This window comes from Drosophila melanogaster, chromosome 2R, assembly GCF_000001215.4.
Source record: "Drosophila melanogaster chromosome 2R".
Lineage (NCBI taxonomy): Eukaryota > Metazoa > Arthropoda > Insecta > Diptera > Drosophilidae > Drosophila > Drosophila melanogaster.
The window spans coordinates 21,925,785-21,949,468 of record NT_033778.4 but is presented as its reverse complement, the minus strand read 5'-3'; the positions used below and the strand labels follow the sequence as shown (position 1 = coordinate 21,949,468).

Here is a 23,684-nt window from a genome sequence, read left to right as displayed (position 1 = left end):
TGTTGCCTTCCCATCCCTCAAGCCGTGAAATGGATGTGCAAATATTTTCATAAATTTGTATGCCAAAGTTTCAGGTGTCATGTTTGAAAATATCCCAGAGATATTTCGAAATTCCAAAAAAAAAAAAAACGAGAGAAGAGTGCTGGAAATTTGAATTTTGCGGTGTCAATGAAAATTTGATTTTTTACATTCTTGCTTGAAAAATTGCAGCGATAATTTTTGATAGAGTTGTAAATTTCAGTTTGATTCGGAGGAAGCGGTTTATGAAATTGCAACATAATTTATTGTATGGCATAAATATCTTGGAATTTCTTGTGACATTTTGATAAGTGCAAAATTTCTAGGAGCTGTTCGTATTAAATGGAAAAGTTAAGTGAGCATTTTTTTCGTTTAACGATTTGATTTCCCTTTCATTGCTGTTGTTGCAACTCTTACTTTTTGAACCCTTTCCTGAGGATATTTTCCACAAAAAATGTAACTAATTCGCATGTCCTTCTGGTTGCCACTTATCTCTGCTGCTGTTATTTGCTGAAATATGGGGGATGTCAGGCCAAATAAAGGTGACCAATAAAAAGTGTGGCCAAGATAAGCAAAGTGGTGCAGACAAAGCCCGCAAAACAAAACCGAGGGAAAAAAGGCGACTGAAACCAGGTTGGAAAGCTGAACAAAAGCTGGCTATGATTTAAGTTTTTTTATTTCCTCCTCGCGCCAGCAAAATTGATCAAGATATATAGGTGTATTTTGCGGGTAACCTGGTTAAGTGCACAGTCGAGCTGTCAAGATAAGTTCCTTGTTTTAGGTTTCTGGCTACACTTTAAGCCCTTAATATGTGTGTCCAACTTTTGTTTAACTTTATTCGGATTTCTTTGACCGCACCGGTTAGTCTTTGTCCCGTATCCTTCGGATTTCCCGTAAGATGAATGCGCTCTGCTTATCTGGTGGTCACTTTTCCTCTGTCTCGATTTCAATGTTGGGGATTCCCGCTTTCCGGGCTTTCGTTGCCTGTCAAACGGTGTTTTAGTGCCGGTCACAGGATACTCCGGTCCGCCCGATTATCTCCTAGCTCCGTGCTGAAAGCGATATGTCTGCACGGTGGGCTGTCCCTTGTCCTCGGGAATGGGATACCCTTCGGCTTGACAGCATCTTAACTAATATAATGCCCAATTTTCTGTGGTTTATGGCTTACAACTGTCAATGCTTCGTCCGACCATCCATCTAAGCATTTGCCTCTGCGGGTTGCGCTGAGCTTTTTACGGGATTTTCCTTGACCATTGAAAGGTCGTTATTTAAATTGATATAAATGATATGTCCTTGCGTTGGCTCTCCTGCTTTTTTTGAGTTCTTTGTTTGGTCAGTACTTTGACATTCGGCGGGGCTGTAAGTGAATTTCAAATCGATATCAACGCTAAGTGACTTTGATTTATCAATGTGCATTGTGCATGAGTTATTTGCACACACGTTTGTGTCTCGACCACTATTTGAGCAATTCGCCTTGTCCTTGTCCAGAGTGCAAACACAGTGTCCTGTGGACACAGCTGTTGGACCCGCATGCTCAGGGTGCACGCAAACAATTAGCTGAAGTGGGGCTTCTGATTTTGGCCACACAACATCTTTTCAATCACATTAAAGCCATCGCCTCGGCGATATTTTATTGGGCAGTTTGCGCGTCTTTTAACAAATTGCAGGACATTACGTTTTTATGTTCGCAGGCACTTGGTCCTGTTTGAGTGTTTATCTGGCTATATCTCAAGATCCTCGCTTAATGGCATCGCTATAGCGAAATTTCATTTGGCTCGGGCAATTAAAATGCCACTGAAGTCGTTATTCCGATGGCTAGCTGCATTTAATGGAACACACTCATCCTTCGATTTCCTGCACTTTACGACTTATGCGCCAGTTTTTCCGAAACATTTTCCGAGCTAATTAAAGGACATCGCACAATGTTTCCTACTCCCGATTCTGCGTTCAGAAGAATTATGTCGAAAATATTAATTACTTGCCATTATTCACACGCCTACATCCGTGATGCTCTCGAGACGCAGACTCAGGTGTTTCTTTCAATCCGTGGGATTGAACCGGGGGTTGCTTGTGTGGGTGGTGGATGGTGGGCGCTGAGTGGTGGGTGGTTATATTTCATGCCCCAACAAATGCCCGACAATCATTCAAACACAGACACGGGGGATTTGTCGCCGTCTAAGCCCAACGTTGAGTTGAACAACTCAATGAGTGGCGGAGACCCAGTTTAAATGAAAGTGAGCTCCCGGCATGTTAATTATTTAGAAAGCATTCAGATTTATTTACTTAATTCTTCTGCCTTTATGTTCCTTTTCTTTTTTGCTTGCTCTTTTCTTGGTCTACATTTTCTATTTGTTCTTGCAAGTGAGTTGGCAATTGTTTTACAACAAGGGTTTCCATGGTACTGCCACGTAGTCCTGCGTCAAATGGTTCTTCAGGGAAATAGATCATTACATCTGGGATGCTTTATGATTCAATTCACTTACGAAGCAGTCAAAAATATCCTTCAAACTTTCCGCCCATATTTAAATATTACATACCAAATGATCGAAGTATACGATGAATTATGCAAATACCTTAGAATGAAAAGGTAAACTTCAGTGGTAAGTTCTTTTTAATCTATGAAAAAAAATACTACTTTTTCATTTAATTTTCTTACTCAGTAGAGAAATATTTCCTCCAGTTGCAACTTAAATTGTTTGCCTTCACCAGGATTTAACAGCTTTAGTGGAAACCAACAATTCAGCACAATTGACTGGGCAGTAAATATTTTACTTACTTTGGTTTACTGAGCCACATATTTCCACCACCCCCTTGTTTGTTTTTTTTTTTGTTTTTGCCTTTGTCCTGCTGTAGGCGTTTTGGGTTACTTACTTATGTGGGCGGCTGTATTTGTCGAGCACTTGTTTCGGCACTAGATTTATGCCTTTTCTTCTGCAGTTTCGGTTTCAGTTCACTGAGACCACTCCCTGTGCAGGGATATACAAGGACTTTATTTGTTTTACATGGATTTGTGCCTGGCTTCGTTTTGCTGCCCAGTGGTGAATTTGTCGTATTTTATGGCATCTGATGAGGAAAAGCAAACACGAGTTCATCTAGGTGAATCCTTTATTTATTACAATCTGTACACAAATTTGCAGCTTGCCACTTTGATGCCATCACCTGCTGTTGATTAGAGTGAAAAGACAATTTTTAATTTCTCGTTTCTTTTTTATTTTGCTTCATCATTTTCTTCAGTCTTCGTATAAGAAATAACATTTTTTGTTGTTGTTGTTGCTGTGGGTGTTTCTATCATTTAATTAAATATTTTTGCGTATATCATATTATTAGATTTAAACTTACGTTTGCCTGGCTTCAATTTGCCGTTCCCTTGCTCTTTTTGCACCTTTTATACACAAACTGCTTTTTATTTATGTTCAAATTGTATTTTCTGTCGGTTTTTCTAAATGCATTTCGTGCATAGCTAGCCTGCCTTTTGATTTTACTTATTTAGCACATACGCATATTTTGTTTTTATTTTAGAAATATTTTTACACTGGCTTTTTGTGTGCTCTGTGTGGCTATTTTATGCAAATACCGGTTAGTTTTGCTCGCTATTTGCCTTGCTGTTGTCGCATTTAATTAAATTATTATTCGCAAATCAAACTCAACCGAAAAATAACAACAAACGAAACGAGTCTTGATTCTGAGTTATTGCTTTTTGGAAATCATTTATTCTTAAATCAATAATCTATGCACTTGACTAATGTTTTAAAATGCATTCCATAAATTATTTACAGTAAACGTTCAAACACTCTGCTGAGTGCTTCGCCATTGAGGGTTATTTACAAATTATATTTATAATTTCATCAACTTTGAGTTCTGACTCACTAAGATAATATAGGTGTTATAATTTAAGTTTTAGTTTTCCACTTAATGTTTTGCATATTGTCATTCGAGATGTTTGCTAAAGTTAGGAAACTTGGGAATATGGTTCAGCAGGATAATGGATGCCAATAAACCTCTTTGGCAGTTGGATTCATTCAGTTAGTTCTAGGCTGGACTGGACTGGACTATTTGGTCCCCATTAGTTTATTGGTCTGCCAAAGTGTGTGTCATTCTCTCCGTATATCCCAAATGTTGAAGACATATTCAGTAAATTCATGAATCAAATCAAGAAAATTCCATTAACTCCTTTAGCTTGCAACCTGCTCCATCGCTATACCTAATATATATTCATATATATATATTTAAATTCACTTGTAAGTTCTTATTGGCTAAATGCTATCTAGATTATTCGAATGCTAAATGCCATTTTAACTATGAGTGGGAGAGAAAGAGTGAGTGAGATTTGAATGCAGCTTAGCTTAGTTTGGGGCCAGCAAAATGGTTTCTTTGAAATCGTATTCGTCTCTTAGTTTAGCGGTTAGTATACATTTCTAATATATCTGTTATCCGTAGGTAGTTAAGAGTATTTGTATGCTTCCTATACACGTAGACATATCCCTTGTTTCATTTGACGCTTGTTAAACTTTGTGGTTTATTCGAAAAAAAAAGTTAACAAAGGTAAATCACCATGGAGTCGCATTAGTGGAAAATCTCGACGATGCAGAAGTTTACTTGAAGTTTAGACACTTACCTTGGGTCAGATACAATAGCCTCCCATCTGCTTATGATTTCTTAAAAACCATTCGCATTTGATCAAAGATCGCTAACTAAAATCTCATCGAAATTTCCCACTAATAGCTACCAGTTTTAGTGGCTACATCCTCTCCTAAACTCGCCTTAAACTAACCTCTCACTTTCCCTGTTTTTGCTTGTGTAAACCCCCTTGATTCATCCAACTCAGAACTGGCCACTGGCCTTGGCGCTCTGTACACAGCCCCGATAGTTGTTATTGTTGTTGTGGTGGTGGTGGTGGAGGTGGAGGTGGTTCAGCCCGACCATTTCTATATCCGTATTAATCTGGGAGACCCGCTCGCCCGTGCCACGCCCACGTCATACGTAGACCACATGCGGTTTTCCCGATGAGGGTGGAACGGGCGAAGGACCTGCCGAGGAGTTGGAGTGGTTCAAGGACGCAGCCTGCTTCAGCTTGCTCATGGTGTGAGTGTCCGGATACTCGTAGTGATCGAACCGCTCGTAAAGATGCTCCGGTTCATCATCCGCCTCCTTGACGGGCAGTTCCCAGGGCTTCAGGGCCCGGTATTCATTGGCTATGGTCTGGGCCGCCAGGTAGCGCTCCAGTTCCAGTTTGTCCAGTTGTGGCAGAGTCGTCTGCTGGTACTCGTGGTTACCATTGCCCCCATGGGACTGCAGTGGCATGGCCTGATGGTAGTGATGGTGGGCCTGCAGGGTTTGTGCATGATGCGGATAATTGAGGGTCATGCCCAATCCATTAACATGATTACCGCCACCCAGGGTCATGCTCATGCCCAGGCCGAGGCCACCGGGATTGTGACCCTGCAGGATGCGATCGTGAACGTTGATGATGCTCTTGCTGGTCCGCATGGGACCCCGTTCGTGGAGCAATTTCCTCCGCCGCTTGACAAAGCGCAGGTAGTACAGCACGCTGATTCCAATCATGGCCACCAGCAGGCATGTGATCACCGCACACACCACAGTAACAATGTGGGCGGGACAGGTGATCTCGCCCTCGCTCATGGTCAAGAGCTTCCTCCTCGTACGCACCTTATCCCGCCAGATGTCGCAGCCGATCTGCTGTCGATCCATTCGCAGGATACCGGAGTTTCTGTTCGAGGAGGACGTGGCCAGCTCATAGGCACTGGGTTCGGTGGTGTGCAGGGCATTCACTATATGCTGCTCGGCTATGTAGGCAGCCAAAGCGGCCACTCCGTCGTCCGTGGATGCCACAGCGGTTGCCTCATCCGCCAGCTCCTCGTCGTCGGCTTCCTTGGCCAGAGCAGCCACAGCACCACCGGCTGCGTGCTCCATGCCCGGATCGACTCCCTCGAAGTTGCCGGTTACCAATCGCCAGAGCCACAGCAACGAGCAGTTGCACTGCAGCGGGTTGTCCCCGAGGTAGAGCTTCTGCAGCTGATCCACCGGGAACTGAGCCGAGTACAAGGTCTGCAGGCTGTTGCTCTGCATGTAGACCTCAAGAATGTTGGGGTTTCCCTGGAACAGGCGCATCGGTATGTCGCTCAGCTGGGGATTGTTGTTCAGGTGGAGCGTTTGTAGGTGCGTGTTGTCCACAAAGGCTCTGGAAAATGCAAGAATAGGAATATTTTAAGAACAACTAACATTCATGTTTTACTTATTAAAATATGGTTAATCGTACAAGATTATTCAACCTCAAGCAGAAAGAAACCTATTTCAAGGATGAATGCTAAAGCTTTGAAATAATTTAAGTATTATTATTTAATGCGTTTGAAATTTTCCTGCAGTGATGGCTTTAATTAGCCGACTGACTATCTCTCTCCGCCATTCGTTCTATCTTTTTTATTATTTTGCCAGGCTCCAGTGCACTGTTCGTTTTAATTATGCACACTGCACGATGCATCAGCATTCAACTTAAATGCCAGGCAATGAAATACATGAATAACACACATACGCTCAGCAGTTTTCCCAGCATTTTCCGGCGACACACACATTCGCACACACACATGACAACGTCAGAGCTTCGACTTAAGCGACATGGATTTATTTAGCCTGCGTCTATTTCAACTTAATAAAAGAGGAGGTGGATGAACGGAAGGGATAAAAAGGGGAGGTATTAAGGAGCAAAAGGACGAAGGACGAGGCAGCAAGCTGACAAGGCTCCATGTTATTCGAGCTCCGTGGAGCGTTGTCGTAAATCCCTGCCAAGTTAAGTCAACGCGCTAAGTCGCTGACTTGGGGGAGAGGATGCAGGACTGCAAGGATGCTGGGCAAGTGTGTGTGTGTGTGTGTAGTGCATTACCCAATACCTAAGACCCAAGACCAGATCCTGCCAGACAGTCTCAGATGTGTATGCAGCTGAACGAAATAAGTGCAACGTGGCGTATGAGCAACATTCGGCGAGGAGCTCCGTGCTGACTTGACTTACTCCGCTGACACAAAGCGAATTTGTCGCTTTTAAGCGTTCTGAAGCAGGCCACATTTCATTTCAATACTTGCAGCTTGCGACTTGCATTTCATGTTAAATGAACGCATTTATTGCGCAAGCTGCATTTGCACTTGCAGTTGCATTTCCCAAGGACCCAAGGATCCAAGGACCCGCAGAGCGCATTGATTTGATAAGTGGCCGCATTTTGTTAAACCCTTCGAGGCCATAAGCTTCCAGCGAATTCATTCGACTGCGACTGCTGATGAATTCGAACGGCAGTGGCAATGAGAACGAAAATGGCTTGTCAGCTCTAAAGTGCGGAATTCATTAAGTTGACTGATGTCTTAAGGGATTGGCTTGTGGCATTTGTGTCCATTTGTGTTCTGCCCGTTTTTCAGTTAGAAAAAATATGACTTTGAGATGCCAAGTAAGAGATTTACTTATAAAATAGATTCCAAAATTTGAATTGATATTAAGAATATAAGATTAAACCCAATCTTGGGTGATATTTATTGTGTAAGTGCAGATGTGCCTGCAAAGTCCTTAGAATCTCAAAAATCGAGAGCCATTCCCAGCCAGACACATTTATCATTACCACACAATGCCCGCCAACCCGCATTCCAATTTACCTGAACTCAACTACTATCGTTCCACCTTTTGCACATTCAATTTCATGGCAAGTTTAACATTCAACTTAACTAAGTTTGAAAAAACCTCAATTGCAGGCGATCAACGTAAAAAATGGGTCTTTGCATTACCAAAACAAACTCTGTCTGCATACGACATAAGCCGAAACTTACCCAAAACAATTTAGCGGGTAGCGCCAAAGCCGCACGAGCAAAAAATAAATTCAATTATTTGTGCAAATATTATGCAAATACACAAGCAGGGCGTAGCCAACACGAAAACGTGACATCTAAGGAACTTTTGGGGGCTCTTTCGAGGGGCTCCACAGGTTGATGATTTACCTCATAGACCTGTTGTTGGCCTAAAGTGCAGCTTCCTAAAAAACCAAGTGACAAGGCAAACAAAATGGCGGGAAAAGTGGGTGGATGGGGACTTGGTGTGTTTCGGACCCACCCTTTTGCTGTTTGCCTTTGGTTTTTGGTCTGTTTCCCGCGATTCAAACTTCATTTTGCATGTTTCATGTTCTCGACTGGCTTCTCAACCTCCCCTGATTTTGGTTTTTCTTTTTTTCCGACTATTTTGTCTGCGTTTGCCAACGTCAAACGTGCGGAAACGGAAACGGCTTCTATGGGTGAAAGCATGTGTGTATGTGTGACTCTGGCCGCGTGTGTGAGCCATAAATGTTTGCCTTGTTCCGATCTTTCTTTTTCCCTTTTATGCAAATTGTCTGTGTGTGCGCGTGTGTTTGTGTGTTGTGCGAATCTGAATTGGAATTGCTCGAAATCCGATTGAAATGTTTGCTGTCCATGTTCGCTGGGTTCAGTCACGACTCCCAGGACTTTCCAGCACGTCAGAGTTCAGTCACATCGTCAACTCGTTGGCAGGATGTATGTTCGGGTGTCTGGACGGTCAATCAGGCAGCCTGTCAAACAGTTTGTCAGTCGCTTTTTAATATAGTTTTGAATGGAAGTCAATCCGTTCGGACGGCCCAATTGCCACAAATCCCCACTTCTCTCTATACATTTGATTGACGTTTTAACTACATAAAAATATAAAAGGATAGGCACTCAATAGGCCGACGATCTCCACTTTCTGAGGTTGTTGAGCTCTCTGACAAGTTGAACCAGCTCTCGAGTTGCAGCCATACCAAACCGATAATCAACTCACATGCACGCTATGTGTAAAGCTTGGGGACACATTATCTATCAAATGATATGGCCGCGCAATTTATTAATGACATTTTAAACGTTTTTAAATTACGTATACGCCCACATGGTCTTTTAATTTTTCACCCACACAATAGACAAGTGGGCGTTCTGACAAGAAACAGCAACGTACAGAAATTGTACTTCTCAACGCCCCTTTAATTTGATATAATCACAGTTAACTTATAAGCATACATTTTGGTAAAGTTTACTAGAGTTTTATAACATACATAGCCATAGCATAGGAAACTTAAAGAAATCCCTTTGACCACAGGTTTAAAATATATTATTGCACAATTTGAAAATTCCAGAAAATTTAAAACATACTTATTAACTATAAATAAACTAATAATGGCAATTTGTCTGAGCCTTTTCGAGTCCTATCGAATTATGTCACAGCGTTGACGCAAATGCACGGAAAATGAAAATGTGTGGAGAGCTAATTAACCTCGTACATCACATGATGACATTTATGGCCCAGACACTTGGCCATTTTCCTGGCGCATTTTCATTGCCCGCGACATTTGCAATGTTTCCCATTAAAGACAAGAGGTCAACGAGTGAGTGCTTAGAGTGGCCATTAAATTGTCCTCTCAATGCGATTATCAACCGTAGAGTCAATGACTGTCATTCGCAGGAGTTTCTTTTTTCTGCGCTGCTCTGATTGAGGGAAATGTTAATAAGAAATATGTCAGACTAATGAGCCAACAACAGGGGAAGAATCTTACTAAACAAGAGCAGAGTAAATTTACACAAAAGACTGAGTCAAAATGGTGGGGCCTTTGCTCCGTTTTTCCTTTGCTATTTGTGCTGAGAAAAAGTATGCAATGCTTATTTTCGCAGAGACAGCGTGTAACGAAAAATTGCAAACAACAAAATGCCGAAGAAAAGACAAAATGAAAGCAGTAAGAAATTGCGGAAACAGAACAACATAAACATGCCATATTTCTCCATAAATTATGAGCTGGGAATTTTTCAAGGCGGCAGCCCAAGCCGTGAGTAGCTATTATGCGTATTTACCGGGGGAAAAGGGCGTTTAGTCTTAGAAACTCGCCCGGCCATCTATGCATATGCATTTTCCACAGACTTAACCCCCTACTGCCTGCGAATTCGCGAGAGTTGAATTTAAATAAAGCTATACTTTGGCATAATGAGGCAGCATTCGCTACACCTGTATACAGGTGAATGCTATGAAGGGCAAAAAAGGTGGCGGGGAGGGACAACTTAATTAGTGCTTTTAAGTGATTATGCTTAAATGAAAAACAAGACAAGTGGCAATTACCAAGAAATTGGACAGAATAAATTATGAGATGAGGAGAAGTAGCTAATAATGAGGATAATTGGAGCGTTGTATAGAAATAAATAAACTGTATTTTCGAGATAACAATAAAGAAATACCTAATATTTTATATGAAGCTTACTAACTAACTTACTAACTATAACTATGAATAAAGTGTTAAATAAATTTTTACCCCGCAAAAGACTTTATTTCTAACCCATTACGGTCCGCACAGTCCATTACACTCGAATTCAATTCCCAATTGTCAAATTCAACTCCATCATCCGGCTTCCATCCTCATCAGGATTCAAAGCGCAGTCAAGGCAGTTGGACCTGTCCCCAAAAATTGGGGATAAGCAACCCCAAAGCTGCCGCAAAACAAATGTCACACATGAACCCCCCGGTTACCCCGGTTCGCATAAATTTTAAAACAATTAGTTTCAATTTTGAAACCCACAACCAAATAAACCGGGCAACACCTACCGTCCGTTTTCCCGACTGACTTTCTGCTATTAAGTCATGTTCACTTTCACATTCCCTTTGATAAAAGCTAACGCTTTCGAAAATTCTGAAACTCCTGTTTCCGGGGGTTGTTTGTTTTTCAAGGAAGGTGAGTGGGTGGACAACGTGCTGCTGCCTAATGAATTTTGCAAGGACTCGCGCTGATTGCTTGGGCGTAAGGATTTCATAATGAGCAGCGATTTGGGGAAGGGAAGAGCACACACGGTCTTTTGGAGAAATGTATCCTGTCGCCCCATAAACCCGACTATCAACGCCATCGCTACTCGTCCTTTTCCGCCGCCAACATATCCCCCTTTCAGATTTCAATTAACGCATTTGCATAAATATTTACATGTATGTCTCGCCATCTCTGTCTTTGGGAGTGTCTCTGTCTATCTCTCTTAACTTGAAAGCACTTTGCTACATATTTACAAGAGGGGAAATATGGTTAAGGATTGTAATCTCGGCAAGGCAAATCCTATACTATGTCGCGTTTATTTTCGCTAAAGAATTTTACATAGCTTTTTATCATTCAAAAAAAGTAAACGAATTTATGTTTTCCTGGTGTAGTAGTGGTATAATTCCAGAAATCTTGACGATATACTTTAATATTAAAAACAAAATCAAGGATAGCCATATATGAAAGTCGAAAGGAATTTACCACATAATTTATTGTGCCCCTTTTTATACCTAAGCAACTCCAGACATCAACATTACCATACACATATGCAAGCTTAAAATCTACAAAACTAGCATAAGAAAAAAAAATTCTTCGAATTTGAGTTATCTATTGTTCGTCAGTCACTCAGACGAGGAAAACATGAATTTAGTTTGCAAATCAGTCAACACAGGCACACACACAACGTACATGTACACTGCACACACTGGTATGCAAATGTGTTTGTGCAGATTGAGCAACAATTTCCACAGTCTGCGAACAATGTGTGGAGAAAAGTTTACACAAGCCTGAGACAGAGACCAAACAAAAGCCGAACAAAAAGCAATTACAAAGGCCAACAGAGCGGGTGGTTTCCAAAGCGGGCGAAAAAAGGGGGTTGCAGGGCGGATAAGCCTCGACCAAACTTGGGCCAAGAAAATCAAACGAAAGTTTCAAATTAAACTCATTTAAATGGCATACGATGCTGCTGTCTGCTTTCCATTTCCTTCGGCGCGGAATCCCCACCGAACGCCCCTCTCATCGCTTGTCATGTTAGTCATGTTAATGTCATTGTAAAGCGGCATGTCGCCCAGGGGGCGTGGCATGTGGCTGCTACCGAGCGCAGATACATATCTGCCACATAGCTACTACCTCTCTGCTGTCGGTGGTTGATTGACATGGCCAATTCAAACGCAGCCAGGCAGGCAGGCAGGCAGTCGTCGAGACTCTTCTATTGATTTGATATGAAAATTGCCCGGAATTATTGAATTAACATATGCTCGAGCTGAGCTCAAGCATGTGCCCCTGCCCCTGCCCCTGCCACGCCCACTCGCCGCCTCTTCGGTTGAGGACGCTTGTGTGGCGGCATCTTATTACCAAAAGCGTATTAGCCATGATTGATTGCATCGAGCAATAAAGATTTGTCTGCCGCTTAATTCCGCTTTAAGTGTACTCCTAAAATATGAATTTCCCGAATGTACATTTAACCTTAAATATACCCTTTTATAGTTAGACGAAAGTTTTATAAAGAAAATACTAATAGCTTTTGAATTGCCTTTAAAATTCCCCAATTTAATCTTCTTTTTTTCTACATATTATATTTATTGTTAAACTAGAATATAACCATTTTGGCTGAGCTGCCTTATCGGTACAGAGAGATAGAGAGCGCATATTTTCAGAGTTCATATTTTGTATTGATCGGCCTAAAGATTTTATGTAATTTTATTAGGTCTACACTCGTATCACTTTGATTTCTTTGGAGCTTCAGTAGTGAGACCAATATGCTTCCTAATCAGTTGCTGCTGAGCGGTTCAATAAGAAAGATGTGCTGCTGGTTTTCGTTACTTCTGGTCGCGGTTGTGATATACCAAAATGCGTTCGCGCAGCTTCTTGATGAAAACTGTAAAGTAAAGATAACCTATAGAGTGGCAAACGGACACACGGCGATTACTTCTCAGTTTATGGCAGCCTTGTATAACAACAGCGAATTTTTCTGTGGTGGATCACTCATACATAAGCGTGAGTCATTTGGTGTTTCGGCAGGAAATTCGTATTAACAATTATATATCTAGAATATGTTCTAACCGCTGCGCACTGCGTACGTGACCTCGATGAAGTGTAAGTCCCAACATTATACGGATGCAATAGTAAAATAAGTCTTAACTATCTTAGAACCGTACACCTGGGGGAGAACAATCGATCGTGCCCGATCCCAGTATGCAAACACGTTCTGCGACTGAACGCCAAGGTCATTTTGCATCCCAATTTTCATGGTAATATATTTTTGAATGATATCGCTTTGCTTAGACTGGAGCGCGAAGTGATATTTGAAGGTAAGAGATGCAACTAATATAACGCTATTGATTTAAGTCTTAAAACATAAGCGTGACGCCTCGTTTCCAGCCCATATACGACCCATATGCATTATCCTCGACGAGGACGTTACATCAAATAATCAAAACAATTTCACGGCGTATGGCTGGGGTAAGACGGAACACGGAAATATCAGCGACGTACTGAGTTTTATCGATTTGGTGCGATTACCCAAATCTATGTGCTACCAAAACATCAACACAATATGCGCGGGCAGCACATCGGGAGACACCTGTGAGAGTGACTCTGGTGGTCCACTGATAGGCAATTTCGTACACCGTGGGAAAAGTAGAGACATACTGTTTGGGATAACAAGCTATGGCGACGCCGAATGCAGTGGTTTATTTGGGGTCTATACAGATGTAAATGCCTACAAATCGTGGATAGCTAGCGTCGTTCTTGAATCCGAACCGAGACTTTTGAACGAGTATTGCAAGAGCGATTGGGGAGCTAAGATTTTTTTGCGCCTGTGGGAGATGTCACTATTTGAGCATAAATTCGCTGGTGCATTAATCACAAATCGTGAGTAGTTATTCTCAATAAGACGAAGCTTTAATTAATTGCTCGTTGAATTTTCTAGAATTTGTTGTGACTGTTGCCAGTGCGCTCCCTGACAATTTCAATGCCAGCAAAATGTAAGTAGGTTGCTTGTCAAATATTTACAAAAATATGAAAAGTGTATTACTTCTATGCAGCAAGGTAGAATCCAAATATCTGCAGGTCTACGACGTCGACTGGGCTCTAAAGCACCCCCACTTCGAACAAGCACCGAGAATAAGGAATAACATAGCTCTGATTAGACTGGCTAAGATGATTCCAAGATCAAGTGAGAACACACAATGCCCCATTTGACATCTATATAGTAAGGAACTCATCCGCTTGCAGTTTTTGAAATACCAATTTGCTTGGGACTGAACTTTGATTCTCCGACGACTTGGAATGCCCTTCTTTATAGTGCCAATAATAGGTTCTTGGGTAGTCAACAAGTAAATTTAAAAAGGATCCATGATTGCTTTGAACCCAACGAGTACTGTGTCGAGAAGCCCGATAAATTGAATTATCTACCTTATGATACACCTGGATCTGTGATAGGTACCAGTCAAATGTTTAAGGGAAGGGAAATATATCTTATCGCGGGCATAATAAGCCATACTCAAGGTGATGTAATCGTCTTTACGAACATCCAAGACCACGTCGAATGGATTACAACTATCATGAAAAATACATAGGATGTCTGTTAAATTTTAGTGAGAACTGAAGTTAGACACGACAAACTTAAAAATAAAAAATAAAATAAAATCATCTGATATATTTTGGTATCGTTAATGCACAGTGTCCTATTTTTACTTAATGTCCGTAAATTCCACTATTTTAAGCTTATCTCTATTAAGCCTCAATCAACGATGTCTATGGCTATATTTAAAGTGCCACAGGATAATTTCATGCTTATGCTGCTTATTGTTGACTTTAAGCCGCAAACATTGTGTTGGAAATGACTTTTATTCAGCTTAGCTGCAAACACCCAAAGGATCCTAAACTTTCAAACAGCTTGACATCATCTTACGCTGGTGTCTTGTTTATTGTGAGCTCGCCCTAAAGCGAAAATAGTTTCCTTTTCGTCTGACCCACTTTCACTTGTACTTGGGTTCACTGAATCGAGCTGGTGGGAAAAAGTTTTGGCCAAGAACTCACCTCGAATCGATGCGCTGCAAGAAGTCCAGCCGGCTCAAATGCAATTCGCGCAAATGAAACAGGTTCAGGAAGGCGACGGCAGGCAGCTGGGAAAAGCGATTGCCGCCCAGGTTCAAATAGGTGAGGTTCGAGAGTTTCGAGAGCTGCTGTGTAGGCACCATCTGCAATAAAAGGGAGAACAAGTGGCATTTTATTTAGAAAGCATTCAAAATAAAAATGAAAACTTTGGCCCAGCTGGGTCAAATGAAATATTAATGCAGGTCACTCAACTTTAAAAACGTTTTGCGGTGGCAAAAGGAGCTTTCCTCCAACCCGAAAAAGTGAACACTAAACAGTTAAAAAGAGGAAATCAATAGCAAATCGTTGCTTAAGCGAGACTGCAGCGGAAACGGAAACGCGCGTCATGTTCTTCCCCGCTTCCAGCGTTTTTTGTTCCATCACTCGCTGCCCAGCAAATTCGTCTGTGTTTTTCGCTTTTTAGGGGGCAATAAAATCAATCTTGCAACGAATTTGTTACAACTACTGAGACAGCTTCGAGGAGAGTGTGGCATGCATAAAAGAAGAGGTTTCCTCCTTTTTTTCGGAAGGAGCGGGCCAAAAGCTTTTGGCTGTAATTTTGGCTGCCACTTGTGTTCACCTTTCTCTGCACCCCTTGTTCGTCTTCCGCTTTCCCCGATTTTTCTATCCCTTAGCGTGTCGGAAGCTACGTGCCAGGCGTCCGGACACGAACACACTCCGCGATAACGTAATGAACTTCGTGGTGGGGGGAACAACTCCGGGAAAGCGGGAAAAATATAGAAAAGTGGGCAGAGACGAAATGGAGAGAAGGAGAACGGAGAGCGCCTAGTGTGTGGCAAATGTATTCAAATGCCCAAAGCTCATAAGGCAGCAAAAATGGCTGAAAATTAAAAGGCATTACGCATACGCAATGTAGGCCATGCCGGGCAATTGTTTAACCAAATGGCAACACTTTTTTTGCCCCCCATTATTTATATTGCTACCCCCGGTGATTTTTTCTTCTTTCAGTGCGGGTGCTTTCATGTTGGCACTGCACTCAAAGGAAAACCCGGCCACGGCTGGTCTAATTAAAAGGCTTTTCCCCTACAGTTCCGCATTTCCCGCAATTTTCAGACGAAGGGTGGCGTAAAAACTGTAGAAGACGGAAGGGTGCAAAAGACTCGGAAAAGAAAGTGAAATTTATTGAGTTTGATTTTTTCATTCAATTTCCTTTTTCCTATTTCCTTTTTATCTAGCAACTGAAAAACGCAGTAGCAAGTATTGGAAATGTAAAAATTAAAGCTAATTGCCGAGTAATTGCAAAATGAAATCTGTACAGTAGAATTATTTGAACTGACAAAAATAACAGGCACCTTAAAGCATTAAAAATGTTTGCGCCATCACCTGCACAAATTCTCAGACAGAACAACATAAAGTTTTGCTGTTGTGCAACCCAACATGAAATTTATGCAACGTAAAATACAAACAAAACTGAATGATAAAATGCAAATAAATAAGGTACGCATATACGCTTGCACCTAAAATAATAGCGAAATATGGTTTTATTGAAACTTTATGCGAATTTATTCTCGAATATTTTTGCAATTAGTCCTTTTAATCTGAGAGCTGAGTGCAATAATGTTTCTGTATTCATATTTATACACATAATGCAAAATCATAACCCACAACAGAAAGCACAAACACCATTCTTTTTCGCCATTCATCGCAAATATTTTTGTTGAATTATGAAAATGTGAAATTGTCCATACGTTTTTTCAACTGGCTCTCATTGAAATATTTCGAGTTTGCACAGAAAAGAAAATCGGTGAAAAACGGACAATAGGAATTAACATGCAAATGTGTTTGTGCTGAACAGGAAACCTGAAATATTTAGAATAATCAGTCAATTGTTCGAATTATTCACTGTTACTATTTATTTGGGTATTTCCATTTATGAATTGAAAGTTGATCAAAATAAATGCGAGGCCATTTGGATATTATTAAATGTTTAAAGAGTTTAGTATTTTAATAAATTTACTATAAGGGGAAATCTTGGCGTCACGCTTTAAGTTATTCAAGTTATAAAAACGAGCGATCCTTTAAGCTTGCAGTTGTTCCAGATTTACATGAGCCACACATGCCCCTTCTGTTTAAAGTAGCTACTCAGCACACTTCATAAATCATTTTCAGCACCTTCCATTTTACAAGCTTCATGAGTTGTTTCAGACTCCAGTAATAATGCCATTGCGCCAGTACCCTTCGGCCCCTTCCATTTTCCGGAAAACTATGCAGATGCAGACAACAATTTCATGCACTAGCCGCATGCCAAAATGGGGCAGAATGTCTGGCGGCGGATATATCCTGTGTGCATAATAAAACAACAATCTGTCCAATAGGAAAAAGAATGCCATTTGAAAATACCGGAACACCGGTTTGCAGCAGCAGATTTAGCCTGGGACTTCCTGGAAATGCTGGGAATAAAGGGTTCGGGGGATTGAGAGTGGGTGGTTGACCGACCGACCATATTTCAACTACAAAATGCCAAAAGGTATTTTAAGTAGTTTCGAACTGATTCCGAGCGCCATAAATTCCTCCGCACCGTCAGTTGCCGTTGACTACGCGCGGCTGCTGCTGCTGCACCTGCTTAGAAAGTCCTTTTTAGCCATCAGACAGGACACACACGCACACGTTATCCCCACCTAACGACCCAAGGCATATATATATGCACCTATACAGTTTCCCAGCCACACGAAGCGAAAGGAGGTGATTTGGAGTCCAGGACTCGGTTGCATTGCATCCATCAGTTTGCATAAACAGGTTCCTGATGTTGCAACTACAGAGAACACATTTTTTGAAATACTTAGTCCTGAAGAAATATTTCAAAGTCCCTTATGACATATTGTAAACTTTGGACTGCTTATTTTGAACATCATTGATAAATAAAAGTTAATTTTATTTTTATTTCATCCTTCAGCTATCTTCTTCCAACTTCTCTCTGTGTATGGGATACCTGTGATTACATAAAAAGGCATTTCTGGAGACGGAGCCTCCATTCCCATGCCTTCCCATTTCCATTATCTGAGTGTGGGATACCAGCCAGGACATGCAGTTTCGCCTTTGAGCAGGGGATTTGCACAACTCAGCTGAAAGTTGCGCACCTCTTGCAGGCTTGCACACAAAATGTGTGTCCTAATGATATGGTTTGGTCAATTTAAAGTCGAAGGACTCGGCGTGAAATAGACCACAGTTCGACTTAGTTTTGATTGCCAATACTCGAGAAGATAAGCTAAATGACATTATAGTTACTCTTGCTTACATTCGATAGTTTCTTTTAAAATAGAAATCTAACAACAATGCTTCGATTAGACTTTTTAGTCATGTGCTATCTGAAAAACATTCTTCGCCTACATAATTCTCGCTTTCAGCTTAATCCCAACCACTTTCGCAACTTAAGAACCCTGGTTCAAGACTACATCCCACATTTCGCCTTTCTTTGATTTTGCATCATCGTTTAAGCTTTATCCCGACCTCTTTCGATTTAAGTTCACAATTTTTGCCCAAATTTCTGGTCGTAAAGTTTAGGGCAGCTTTAAGCTGGATCAGTTGCTGGGCAACGAGTGTCTCTTTGGGAAGAAAGGGGTGCTCAGTGGAGGAGTCGAGGAGCTGGCGGCATTTAACAACGTCCGGGAAAGGATGGCCACATGGCCGAGGGCCTAAGCAAAGAGTGGGCCACAACAGCAGAAATCAGGCAACACGGACATGTTTGCATGCATAAATAGCAGAAAGGACATGGCCGGCAGAAAGGAGTCCTCGAATACCGAGTGCGTGTATCCTTGCCATCCTCATATGGGTGTGTGCGAACGGACAGCAACAACGAGTTATGGTTATTAATTTTGCGTATGCAAAATGCAGCTAAACTCCAGGAAGGACGAACTTAGACGAGGCGTTCGAGGGGGTGGGAAATCCGCTTTGGCAAAGTGTTGCTCACAGGATTTAGTCGTGGCAAAGTGTCTGAATTTATGAGACCAGCTACGCTAGTTTTCTGCGGCAATGGCGGCGACATGTTTGTGTAAGTTCACACTTAGTTTTCGTTTGAAAAGTGAATTCGAAGACTCTTTAAGAGTGGATTATTTAACGAGCAATATTTAAGAGCGTTGATTAAGGGCAGATATGAAAAATAATCAATTTACCATAATGGAATAGGTTTTCTTTAAAGACCTCAATAAGATTAAAAATAAATCTTACCGTGAGATTATTATCGGACAGATCCAGATGTTTCAAGGATATAAGTCCCTCGAAGGCACTCAAATCCAGTTCGCTCATCACATTGCCCTGCACGCTGAGGGCCAAAAGCTCCTTTAAGCCCTCGAAACTGTCATTCCGCACAAACTCGACCAGATTCAAGGACATATCCAGGCTCTTGAGGGCATGCAAATGCCAAAGATTACTGGCTGGAACGTCTAGCAATCGATTATTCCGGAACACGAGAACCTCTAGGGTGTTCATGCCCTTGAAGCAGTTGTCCTCCAAGCTGACAATATTGTTATTCGTAAGATCCAGCTCCACCAGGGAGGCGAGATCACTTAGAGCGGTGGGATGCACTGTCTCAATGCGATTGAAACTGAGATCAAGAAGCAACAGATTGGTCAGACCCTTGAAGGCATGTTTGTGCAGGGAACTGACCAAATTCCGGCTCAGATTCAGGGTTCTCAGTTCCGATTGGTACTCGAAGTTTTTCGAGCCCAGCGTTTCGATGATATTCTGCGAGAGATCCAGGATCTCAAGCTTCATGTAGAATGGCAGCGAGAATTCTAGCGTACGAATCCGATTTACTGTAAGGTTAATGTATTTCGTTTCCGGATTAAGTTGGATAGGCACATCCTCCAGAGCGGCGTCCACGCACAACGCTCTACTATTTGCCTCGCCGCCCAAACACTGGCACTTCGAGGGGCAGAAGGCGGTGGTTTCCGGAGGCAGGATTACGAGAGTCAGCAGGAGGAGCAGCAGCACTGGGATGGCTCCACATAGCCATGGCCTACTCCTTGTCGTTGCGGTAACTCTCGTGTGGTCAGGCATTTTGTGTTGACTCTTTGATGGCTCTTCCTCTCTCGACTCGATAATTATTTGTTGACCAGTTTGTGGTGCAATTCTGTTACCACCATTTCATATCCGACATCTTGGCAACGGAAGGATTCTGCAAGATCGAGGAAGGAGAAAGATGTGTTACATATTTTGAAGCAGTTGCCAAATGTATTCTTTGGTAAATAATTTTGTTAGGTAGCACTTAGAATATCGTTCCATAGATAAGAGAACAGCAAAAGATTGTACTGCTACTGCTAGTACCTAAAGTTTCTCCAGGACTGCAAATTAGCGCATAGTTTAATGAAGATACTTTGCATTTGGAAATGCGATATTTAAAAGGACTCAGCGACTGCTCCATTCTATTCACACCTTTTTAGGGAGTTCCTCTATTCTTCGTTATTTTTTTGGCATTTCACGAAAAACTTTTGCGGCAGAAGAGTCTCACTACGATTCTACAAGATTTATGTGCATAAGTTGGTAGCTAATATTTCATAAAAGTCGAGACGCAGACACCGAAATAAAGTGGGAGAGAGTTGGGTCTCCTGGCGTTAACTTTTTTTGTGCTGACAACTTTGCATTTGAAACTTGCTGACTTACCAGACAGGATTGGAAGGACGAGAGGCTGGCTAGGCGCAGTCGGCTGCATTTTATGGTTTATAAGTTTTGCATAATGCAGTCGGACCGTCTAATAGTTATGGCCATGATGAGCCCACCTCCACGACAAAAAACGAAATGAAGAGTTTCGCAATAGAATTTTATGTGCATAGTCTGACAAAATATTTGAACTTGTTAAAACAGTTCCATAGCCAAAATTAGCGACCGATGAGTTCTCACATATTAGATTACTTCAGTTTAAAGTCGCCTAATTTTGAAAATTAACAGTGTGCCAACAATCTTAGTTGGCCGACTATAATTACATATTTACCCGGCGGCAACACTCAATTAAGTAATTAGCAAATCAGACGAGGAAAGGGCCTAGTGAGCCATTCAATTTCACTGCTGAAAGTCTGTCTTTCAGACTCAGATTTGCATACAGAGCACAGACAATGGATCGAGAAGGAGTAGAATGGAGACCCCTCTCAACTTATTTTGCCCCCCCCCCCCCCCCCCTGAAAAGCACACACACGCTCAGAATAATGGCCTTAACTAGCTGTAAAACAAATAACAAAAACCAAAACGCAAACTTTAGGGGTTTCATAATGTCAACAAAAGTTAAAAGCTCACAGAGAACTCCGGCCGTGCCACAGCCCGCCATTCATTCATTCATTCATTCATTCAGTTGTGGTTCTGGTTCATATTTTACGCTTCAATAAAATTGGCGAAAAAAGCCCCAACCTCCGCGTTGGAAAAAAGTGAAAATTGTGAAAAATTCACTCCCGTGTGAATTATTAAGTTTCACATGGCAGTTTCTCTTGTTGTTTTCTTCCTTTAGCATAAAGGAAAAAAAAACGTTTGTGAGTGCGGCAGGGATGGGGGTGTGTTTGTGTTTGTTTGCAAAAAGCACACAAAGTTTTTAATAAACTTTCGCACGCCAAGCGAACTCAACTTTGAACCTCCTGCGACCCCTACTTTGCCCCCAAAAAAATTGTTTGAGCCACGGGCGGAGGCCTATGAGTGGAAGGGGGGGGGGGGGGGGCACCACCATGACGCTGGGTAGGCTCCACACACAAACAGGCATGATTTCATTGTGGCAAATATTTTGAAAGCAAACTTTGCCAAGGGGGGGGGGGGTAGTTGAAAATGGTTTTCGGGGCCTGTCAAAGGCCAACAAGTCGAAAGCTGTGGCCTGTGCACTTTCGTACTCGCATTTCCACGGAGGCTGAAAAGATCGAAGAGGGTCGTTTTTAATGGGTTAATTAAATGAATCCTAACTAACCTTGTCAGACGCAACTATAACAAATGGAACGAAAAATCAAAAGAACAATTCTTGAGTATTGATTCTTCGGTGAGGTTACATTCATTTTCTCTTCATTTATCGCAAAATCATTTTTTGCTTAAACCAAAGAGGGTTTCTTTTTTTCAAGATTTTCAGCTTCAAGTACAGATAAGCTGCCAATGCCTCCCTTTACAGACTCCCTCATCTCATTTGGGCCTGTCTATTGCCTGGTATTCCCCTACTTTCCATTTTCAGCATATTCATTCAGTTTATGACTGCAGCTAAACCAGAAATCCAATCAACAAAGTTGTATGTGCTCCGCAGGACAGTTTACCACCTGAATACCACCTTCCTCTTCAGTTTTATAAGCTTCATTTAATTATATTGACATTGTTGGAGTCTGCTCCTATTCTTTTTTTTTTTTTTTTTTTTGGGTATCTTCGGTTCAGGTGAACAAGCTTGTTTTCTGGAAAAATTCTGAAGCAGTGACACCCGAATCGAGGGTGTGCTTAACCCACGTTCCTCATTTGAACTTAAATGCCATAAAAATGAGAAAATAATGTCGAGGCGGCAAGAGGATCCAGAGCTACAAAAAAAAAATTGCCGGAGCAGAGCAACAAATGCTGATAATAGAAATAGCGAGAGTTCCCCCCAGAAAAGCGAGTAGCAAGGACTCTGTGCGCCACGCATAAAGTTTGCACATAAATTTTCCACGAAAAGAGCCAAGAAGCGAGCATGCCATTGACTTTAAAGGCCACAAATGGCAATCGAGGGGTCGCGGGTATCTGGGGTGGATTTGAGGTGAGGTCAGGGTTCAGCGCAACTAGGGAAACATGGAAAGAAACTGCGAAACTGGGAAGCTGGGAAGCTGGGTAGCGAGTCGAGCAATCAAAGGTGAAAAACTTTGGTGAACTATGCGGAGAGCACACAAAGTCAATATTAATATTCACTTAGTCGGGGGAAATGGTCGTCAGGGGGCGGTGGGCGGTGGGCGGGGCACGCTGACTGACAATGGCCAGGGAAAAGGCAAATGCCAAGCAAATTGAAAATGCGACGAAAAACGTGAGATGCTGTCTGGCGACTCCTCGCATCCCCCTACACTGTGAACAAATATTGGTAAGTTAGTGTACTTGGTCACTAAATTTATATTCGAATTTCATGTCTAAAGTAAAGTACGAAAGTAGATATATATGTAGATATACATATATACGTAAGTGTGACCTTTTCTCCCTGTGTAGCAACGTGCCCGAGTGCGTTTATTTTTATCAAGATTAGCATTTGCTCCTCTATTCCGGACTGGGTCTCTCCTGGTCGTCCCCATCTTCGTTTCCCATCCCCATCCCGTCGTCTCCACCAAAGAGACTTATTGGATAGGCAAACACTCTGCGGTGGCAAAACAAAGAAATGAATTCCCAGATTTTGCACGCACAAATTGTCAGCGGGGGAATGGGTGTTCATGAGTTTTGCCAGCATTCGCCATCAAAGATGAACGGCTGTTGTCACCAGACTGCTGAGCTCCAAGCTCCGAGCTCTGCGCTCCCCGAATTTTCCTGCTTATGGCAGCAGTTTCCCAGCGCTTTCCACCGATGCATTTGTGGCAGCATTTTCGGGCCCGAAAAGATTTCACTGCACGCATAATTAATGCAATTGTTGGTCGCTTGGCAGGCAAATAAGAGTTTTGTTGTGTTTCTGGTTTTTTTTTCGGTCAGCGGAGGCTAGAGTGAGTGGTCTAAGTTTGTTCAATTAGTGGCTGCCACAAAGCCGACAGAAACAAATGCGACATTAGTCCAGATAAAATAGTGCATTTTGGCAGGGAATCGTTCGAAATGAATCATATGAAATGCAAGACTTAA

The 23,684-nt window shown here is 42.0% G+C and overlaps 2 protein-coding genes across 4 annotated transcripts in view; one reads left to right on the top strand and one right to left on the bottom strand.

The window, feature by feature from the left end:
- Nucleotides 1–3,209: 3,209 nt before the first annotated feature.
- Nucleotides 3,210–23,684, bottom strand: part of Fili (Fish-lips) — a 74,230-nt gene continuing 53,755 nt past the window's right edge. For all 3 annotated transcript variants that reach the window (NM_001382077.1, NM_001103932.2, NM_137775.2), the window contains 3 exons: nt 19,119–20,067; nt 14,877–15,037; nt 3,210–6,217 (listed from right to left, as the gene is read on the bottom strand). In NM_001382077.1, the coding sequence (NP_001369108.1) occupies nt 4,840–6,217; nt 14,877–15,037; nt 19,119–19,949 (2,370 nt within the window). In that variant the 5' untranslated portion in view covers nt 19,950–20,067 and the 3' untranslated portion in view covers nt 3,210–4,839. The remainder of the gene's footprint in view (nt 6,218–14,876; nt 15,038–19,118; nt 20,068–23,684) is intronic.
- On the top strand, nt 12,606–14,467 carry CG43742 (uncharacterized protein). The gene is made up of 7 exons (NM_001274201.1): nt 12,606–12,830; nt 12,884–12,929; nt 12,984–13,144; nt 13,215–13,706; nt 13,765–13,819; nt 13,880–14,010; nt 14,070–14,467. The coding sequence occupies exons 1-7, from the start codon at nt 12,635–12,637 to the stop codon at nt 14,411–14,413; spliced, it is 1,425 nt and encodes a 474-aa protein (NP_001261130.1). The 5' UTR covers nt 12,606–12,634; the 3' UTR covers nt 14,414–14,467.